The 8,587-nt window shown below is 39.5% G+C and overlaps 1 protein-coding gene across 1 annotated transcript in view; it reads right to left on the bottom strand.

Moving 5' to 3' along the window:
• Positions 1-1,554: 1,554 nt before the first annotated feature.
• The window catches only part of LOC142741974 (coiled-coil domain-containing protein 17-like), a 51,816-nt gene continuing 44,783 nt past the window's right edge, over positions 1,555-8,587 (bottom strand). The window contains exons 11-13 of the mRNA XM_075851309.1: positions 6,649-6,871; positions 6,384-6,494; positions 1,555-1,708 (exon numbers count right to left, since the gene is read on the bottom strand). Coding sequence (XP_075707424.1) covers positions 1,562-1,708; positions 6,384-6,494; positions 6,649-6,871 — 481 coding nt within the window. The 3' untranslated portion in view covers positions 1,555-1,561. The remainder of the gene's footprint in view (positions 1,709-6,383; positions 6,495-6,648; positions 6,872-8,587) is intronic.

Raw genomic sequence — 8,587 nt, 5'->3', positions numbered from 1 at the left:
CGTTTCTTTTGTAATGAAAAAGAAAGTCTTTACTCCTTTAAGACAAGTTTGTATGTTTCTTAGTTAGTTATCTTTGACCTTGGTTCCCATACGAGGCTTGGAGAGAAGGAACAGGGGGTGAGATGGGAGGAGGGCAAAAATGAATGTGAGTATTTCTCCCCCAACTTACAGGAATATTCTTGCCAAGACAGATAAGGCACCTACAAACCTTGATGTGTGAAGAATTATAATGATATATCCGGAATGTATCGTGTGTCTGTAATTGGCTGAATTTGAAATATTGTCACATTGCCTCTTATTGGTTAACCTCAAGCCTACATCCCTTCTGAATGATATTATTGTAATTGCGTTTGGCAATAAACGGGAGAGAAGAATTTTGAGCATACAAAGCATGGTCTCGTGTCATCTTTTCTCTCAGATATATATATATATATATATATATATATATATATATATATATCGATCACCTATGATTTGGATCTGGATAAATCACTGGAGGGCAGGTATCGGTTGACATACCCATTACAAATTTCAGTTTAAAATATTTTGGCCCATGATTGCGTTAACAATCCCATATCCTATATATGTATTTCTTTAGCAACTGGTCAGTAAAAAACAAACAGCACACGGATGTCGTCCATGTGCTGTCCGTTTTGTTCACGCACCCATAGACAAAAATGGACTAGAATAGGACATTCTGTGAGTTTATCGTACGACACACACTGAAAAAAAACACGGATGTGTGAATAGTCCCATTAAATTGCATGGGTCAGTGTACCGTCTGTTGTTTGAAAGCACAGCACACTGATGGGAAGTTTCATAAGGGAATCGGATAGATGTCCTCACATGGACGAAAAAACCTGGCTATTCCGCAGCGTGTAGAGGAGCCCTATTAGTTGCATTTTTTTTTAAAGTCAGTATGAAAATATTAAGTCCTCAAGTCCCTCAACACACACTGGGGGGCATTAATCAAGACAGTCTAACAGAAAAAAAAAACTTACCTTGTTGCTCATAGCCACCAAACAGAACTTTCATTGCTTAAACTGCCCTTCAAAAATTAAAGCTGGAATGTGATTGGTTGCTTCTGTAGCCAACAAGGCTATTTTTTTCTGTTAGAAAGCTTTGATAAATAAAGCCCATTACGTTTTTATTTTGAGAGGTTTTTTTTGGAGCGTTTTTGACTTTTGAGGCAATATGTTCAAAATGCAGGAAGCACTAAGTGTGTAATTTTTTTTAGGGCATTCTCTACCCATAGACCTCAGTCTGTATGTTGCAGTTTTTTTTAAGTTTTTCTTTTTATTTTAGTACATAAAAAACATTTGTGAAGGAGGCCTTATTCCTCAAAGTATAAAACTGCCATGATTTTATTTATTCTCCTGTTGTTTTTCAAGCAGTACTTTTTGCACATTGCAGTAAGTATGTTACATCAACAGTAAAGTATTAAAGAAAGAGCATAAATTTACCTAGTTGATGTGACCCTGTACACGATGTAAAAAAAACAACGAAAAATTAATTTTATTGTAAATGAAATAATTCTCAGAAGTCAGTGGTTATCATAAAATTAGAATTCAATGTCACTGTGCCTATCTCTTGAAGGGGGAGAATCCACATTGTCTCCATATATAGGCTGAACATTTGGGAAAAGGTACGAGGGTGAATAGTAGGAAGATGGAAGGACAAGCTCCTCTGAATGGATATATGCTGCAGTCTGTGGAGAAAAAAAACAACAAAACAACATTTATGAAGTCAACATAAGAAACAAAATACTTGTTAACTCTTTATATTTTACCACTATCACTTTAACCCCTTAAAGGGGTAATCCAATCTCAGACGGGATATGCCATAAATGTCTGATAGAAGAGTGTTTCATCTCAGAGGTGGGACCTGCATCTATCGGATATTTATGGCATATCCTGTGGATATGCCATAAATGTTCGAAATGGAATACACCTCTAAGGACCGGCCTGTTTTCACCTTCAGGGCAGGGCTTTCTTTTTTGTTTTTTTTCATCTCTCCATTCCAAGAGCCACAATTTATTTCCGGTCGACATTGCCCTATGAGGGTTTTTGTGGGAATTTATTAATGTAAAAAAAAAATGGGTGGGAGAGAGTGGAAAAAAAATATGCACTTATTTTTTTTTTAAATGTTTCTATATAAATAATGTGATAGCCTTATTCTGCCGGTTGATATGAATACAGCAATGGCAAATATGTTTATTTTTTTTTTTATGTTTTACTACTTAAATCATGTTTTATGGGGGAAAAAAAGCACCATTCTCAGGGACATATAATTTATTGATTAATCTTTTATTTTTATTTTTATTTTTTTAAAGCAAATGGGGAAAAAAAGCAAATCCCAAATTTTTACGCATGTAACGCATGTGCAGTATAAATAATATGTTAACTTTATTCTACGGGTCGTTACAATTACAGCAATGCCATACGTGTTTTATGGTGAACTATTTAAAAAATATATTTTTTGATGGGGAATTGTTAAGACGAAGATGAGAGACACCAGACCCAACAATGCAGATGAGCTGAACGCCGCTATCAAAGCAACCTGGGCTTCCATAACACCTCAGCAGTGTCACAGGCTGATCGCCTCCATGCCACACCGCATTGATGCAGTAATTCATGCAAAAGGAGCCCCGACCAAGTATTGAGTGCATATACTGTACATACTTTTCAGTAGGCCAACATTTCAGTATTAAAAATCATTTTTTAAATTGGGCTTATATAATATTCTAGATACTAAAATTTGGGGTTTTCCTTAACTGTTAAACATAATCATCAATATTAGAAGAAAAAAATTCAGTGTGTAATGAATCTATATAGTATAGGAGTATCACATTTTGAATTGAATTACTGAAATAAATGAACTTTTTGATGATATTCGAATTTATTGAGAAGGACTAGTATGTACTGAGCTTGGTTCTGGTGTTGTATTTGTGTACTGAGATTTGTTCTGGTGAGGTATATATGCACTGAGCTTGGTTCTGGAGCTGTGTATATGTACTGAATTTGGTTCTGATGCTGTATATATATGTGCTGAGCTTTGTTCTGGTGCTGTATATATGTACTGAGCTTGGTTCTAGTGCTGTATTTATGTACTGAGCTTTGTTCTGGTGCTGTATTTATGTACTGAGCTTGTTTTTGGTGTATATATGTACTGAGCTTTATTCTGGTATTGTATTTATGTACTGAGCTTGGTTCTGGTGTTGTATTTATGCATTGAGCTTGGTTCTGGTGTTGTATTTATGTACGGAGCGTGTTTCTGGTGATGTTTATATGTACTGAGCTTGGTTCTGATGCTGTATATATGTGCTGAGCTTTGTTCTAGTGCTGTATGTATGTACTGAGCTTTGTTCTGGTGCTGTATTTATGTACTGATCTTGGTTCTGGTGTTGTATATAGCTACTGAGCATGGTTCTGGTGCTGTATATATGTACTGAGCTTGGTTCTGGTGCTGTATTTATGTACTGAGCTTGTTCTGGTGTTGTATATATGTACTGAGCTGGGTTCTGGTGCTGTATATATGTATTGAGCTTGGTTCTTGAGCCATATATGTCAGAGCTTTAAATAACAAAATTGCAGGGCAGATGGAATTGTTTTCAATTCATTGTATTTAATGGGAACCTGTTTAACCCCTTTAACCGCCACCATGCGGTAATACATGACCTGACAATATTTCCAAACAATCCCCTGTATGTTTTTTTCAAATGCAGCAAAATCCATAAAATCAACTTTTAAAATGACGCACGCTATATGCTAATTACTAATTAAAGAGAGATGGGGCAGTGCCGCTATCTTGAAGAGTCACATAGTCCTTCCTCCAAACCCAACTTTCCATGTTTGATTGACATCCCCCTGGCTGTTACACATCACTACCAGTCTCCTCCAACTTTCTCGGATGCGCCATTGCCTTGTACTACTTGGGCATGCACCGTGGTGTATTCTGCCCGGCTGCACCGCGCATGCCAGTACAAGTCAATGGCGCATCCGCAAGAGTTGGAGGAGGCTGCTAGTGATGTAGAACAGGCACGGGGATGTCAATCAAAATCTGGGGGGAGCCATTTCAATTTTCGCCTCAGGCAGCAGAAAAGCTAGAATCGGCCCTGCATATATGCTATAAAACGTAGGCAATAATTTTTTGGAATACTATCCATCTGTGCATCAGCATGGCCTAATAGGCACAAACATATGGCAGGCCTAGGGGCCCTATGGCTGCCATGATTACCAATCGGCATGCGGGGGCACCAATGAGCTTGTAGATGAAGCCCTCTCCCTCTGTCAAACTCCTTAGGTGCCATGATCACTATTGACCATAGCACCTAAGAGATTAAACAACCAGGATCAGGCTGTCAATCATACTGTAGATGTATGCCGAAAAGTATCCCTGTGGGCAGCTCAGCAGTGACCGCAGTTGCACATTTTCATATCAGTATGACCAAATACATTAACCTGGTGTGCATTTGTACGTTAATATTTGCACACTCCCCCTCAAGCTTGGCACTTTCCAAATTAATAAGAAGCTTCTATTCCAATTAAACTTCTGCTTAATGTTTCATGTATTAATTATCACTATGCTATCTACATACACGGATCAGCCATAACATTAAAACCACTGACTGGCAGGGCGCTTCATAATCAATGTTATTCACTTCCCCACAGTGCAAAAATTGTTTAGGAATAAATAGTTTGAGGAACATGACTTGAGTTCACGTCCTCCAAATTCCCCAGATCTCAATTATTTCAAGCATCTGTGGGATGTGCTGAAAAACAAGTCTGATCCATGGAGGAATTAAAGGATCTGCTTCTAACCGCTTGGTGCCAGATACCATAGGACACCATCTGAGATCTTGTGAAATCCATGCCTTGACAGGTCAGAGCTGTTTTGGTGGCACGAGGGGGACCTACACAATAATAGGCAGGTGGTTTTAATGTTATGGCACTAACAAGTTATCCATTATAACCCATAGATCAGTGCTTCTCAAAGTGTGAGGCGCAGCTCATTTGCTAGTGAGGCGCGAGTTCCCACCAGTGATCGGCCAAAAGTAGGAACTCCAGCAGTCTGCAGTTTCCATGGCCAAAAAGGGTGAAGGACCTGCAGTGACAACATGGTCCTATGATTATGCACCCAGGCAGTACTGCAGTTCAGCGGGAGTTTGGAGACTTCAAATTAACTGGAGAGGAGGTAAGAGATGAACCTTGTGGGCTCTCCTGATGCTTTCCCTCCATCCTCCAACATTTCGCTTTGCATCTAGCATCATTTAATCTCTGTCCTCTGAATGGAGATGCTACTACCAGTCTAGGATGGGTGGGAATGGGGAAAGTGTTGTGGCCAGTGGGGAAGGGTAGTTTGGGGAGAATGCTACTGCCAGTGGGATGAGATGGAAAGGGATTGAATGCTGCTGTTCCTAGAAGGGTAGATAACTGCTGCGAGTGGGGGAGGGGTGGAGTGAATGCTCATGCTACTGCCAATGGGAGAGAGGTGGAAAGGAGAAGAATGTAGCTGCCATTAGGAGAATGGAGAATGCTGCAGTCAGTTGGGGAAGGGTGTAAAAAAGGACAATGCTGCTGCTATTGGGGGAGGTGTGAGGGAGGTGTGGGAAATGCTGCTGCCAGTGGTGCTGTACTGCGGTATTTGTTTGGTGCCGTTGGGGAGGTATTTTGTGCTGTACTGTGGCATTTTGTGCTGCAAGGGGGTATTATGTGTGCTGCATGGTGGTATTTGATTGGTGCTGCTGGGGGTAGTAAGGCCGCTGCACAGTGGTATTTGTTTGGCGCTGTGCAGTAGTATGTGTTCCCCGGTGAGGCCCCAGCATCATTGTGGCTTGGCTGGTGAGGCCCAAGCAGAAATATTTTGAGAAGCTCTGCCATAGATTGTGAAAAAGTTGTTTCCGAGAAAAACTCTACTTTTCACTTTAGTTAGCACAGAACTTATCAAGGCTTAGTGAAATTGATGGAAAGAACTCTTTCACCTAATGTTTATTGGTTATGTCAGAAAATTACATCTCTATATGAGAAAGGGGTATCCAAATGTATACTGTGAGGGTTCTATAGGCCAGATGTATGTCAAAAGAGGGTATTTTTTATAACATCTGGATATTTTTTTCTGTATAGAACCTAGGCTGCTATACAAACATATGCACCTGTAAGCCATACAGTTGAATACACTTTTGCTAAGAGCTGAGTATATTTTTTTTTTAAAACACCCAAAAAACACAGCAAAAAGTATACCTCAACTGTATGGCCATGAAAGTGGTAAGAAAGGGCCTCAGTATAACAGACTTCGTTAATTAATATAAATGCAAAACTTTTAGAGAGTCTCCCAATCATGTACAAATAAAAGTAAAAATAATTATAAAAAAATATAAAACTTACTAGAGGAGGATATTTATAGTGTACTGAGTTACTGAAATCAATGGGGTAAGTGCTCTGTATATCTGCATCCCTCGCATTCACAAGTCGAATGAACAGTTCTGCATTTTCTAACTAAAAAGAGAAAATCAAAGCGAAATAACAGTAAATAGCTGTATTATAGATATAGTATCTGTAGTCTAGCTCTCTTGCTACATTTTAGACTATTATTCTTCACAATAAAAACTACACATTATAGTTGCTTAAAATGTAAGGCTGATGTTTGCACCTGAGGTACTCCATTTAAAGCCCCTGTTGTCATAGACGGCTTAACAGGAAGGATCCGAACCGGAACTTTCCACTGTCCACTAATAACTCGGTTCTGATAGTCAAAAATGTCCACTTTCACCCATCCTCGAGGAATTAAACGACTGACTTCTTGCCCATAAGGATCATAACCACCAGATGCTTGTAATTCGATTATTAGAGATATGTTTGGAGAAGGCCGTACTCTGAAAACAAAAAGGTACTCTGGATCAGCTGTATGTAATGCCAGGTTAAAAATGTTTTAAAAAGGGGTGCTTAATGTTTTTTCGCACGCTGGTAGTGAAACTGATGAAAGCAATAAAGTTATGCTATGAGTAAGAACACTTTGTTCGAAACACGTTAGCGGTAACACGTCCTACCTGTGTCCCATGGACTTTTAACATTCTGTTGAAATAAAGCTCTTTTATATTTTATCCAACGTGGATGTGCTGAGGATTTTTTTCTATTTTTCTTCGTTTCAAAGCAATAAAGTATCTTGTCTGAATAAAAGGGGTAGTCTAGTTTCAGCAAATTTATAGAAACATTTTCTATAGTTATACAGTTTTAGGCCCCATGCACACGAACGTGCTTTTGCGGCCGCAATTCCCCGCGAAAATCCACGTGAGAATTACGGCCCCATTCATTCCTATGGGCCCATGCACACAACCGTGGTTTCCACGGTCCGTGCATGGCCCAGGAGCCTGGACCGCAGAAAGAACGGACATGTCTTATTACGGCCGTGTTCTGCGGTCCAAGCTCATAGGAAATAATGCACGCGGCCATGTGCAGGGCCCGCGATTTGCAGGCGGCTCGCGGGTGTCATACTGTGGCCAGCCAACCCGAAAATCACGGCCGTGCACATGGCTACGGTCGTGTACATGAGGATTACAATATACTTTCTGTATTAATTCCTCAAGACTTTTAAGATCTTTGCTTGTTGTCATTCAGTAAGAACCTTTATTGTTTACTTCCAGTGGATAGAATTCTATCCATGATCATGGTCATGTGATGTACATACAGATGCCGGGATCATTAATACATACTGTGATTGAAATAATCCCAGCACCTGTGTGTACATCACATGACCATGGATAGAATTTTATTCTCCAGAAGTAAACAATAAAGGTTTTACTGAATAACAACAAACAGAGATCTTGAAAACTGTGAGCAATGAATACAGAAAGTTTATAGGGAAATTGTATTACTTTTTATTAAATAGAAAAAACTTAAAGGGGTATTGCAGTTATAAGAAACTGATGACCTATCCCCAGGATAGGCCATCAATATCTGATCAGTGAGGGTCCGACTCTAGGCACCCCACCGATTAGCTGTTTCAAAGGGGCTCAATCAAGTGCTGCTTCCCCTTTATTCCTTTCACTGCTCGTACTGTGAATCGCCGACACACTTGAATCGTTTTACAGCCTTCTCCTATTCACTTGAATGGTAGAAAGCTGTAATCCTGTGAACCGCCGCTACAAGTGTGTCTGCGATTCACAGTACGGAGCAGGTTAGTAATGTAGGGGAAGCAGCACTGCTCCCCTTCAAAACATGATTGGTGGGGATTCTGAGAGTCGGACCACCACTGATTAGATATTGATGGCCTATCCCAAGGAAAAGCCATCAATTTCTTATAACTGGTAACTCTTAATTTGCTGAAACCGGACAACTGCTTTAACAATGTAATTAAAGGAATTCTGTCATTGAGTTTGATGATGAGCAAAGTGTGATAAAACATGTTTGAATAATTTATGGATCAATCAGTTGTCTTTTAAAAATAATTTTTAATGTATCTGAAAAGTAAATTGTGTGCATCTATAGGAGGCTCAAAGTAAAGTGCGTAAGCAGGTCCTATGGCACTTGAACTTTACATTGTCCGAGATGCTATTTATAAGAGTGGGCATTATGCTAATTAAAGCACCGTA

The sequence above is a fragment of the Rhinoderma darwinii genome, chromosome 1 (assembly GCF_050947455.1).
Source record: "Rhinoderma darwinii isolate aRhiDar2 chromosome 1, aRhiDar2.hap1, whole genome shotgun sequence".
In the NCBI taxonomy this organism is placed as follows: domain Eukaryota; kingdom Metazoa; phylum Chordata; class Amphibia; order Anura; family Rhinodermatidae; genus Rhinoderma; species Rhinoderma darwinii.
The sequence above is the reverse complement of the archived record's forward strand: the minus strand, read 5'-3'. Positions and strand labels throughout refer to the sequence as shown.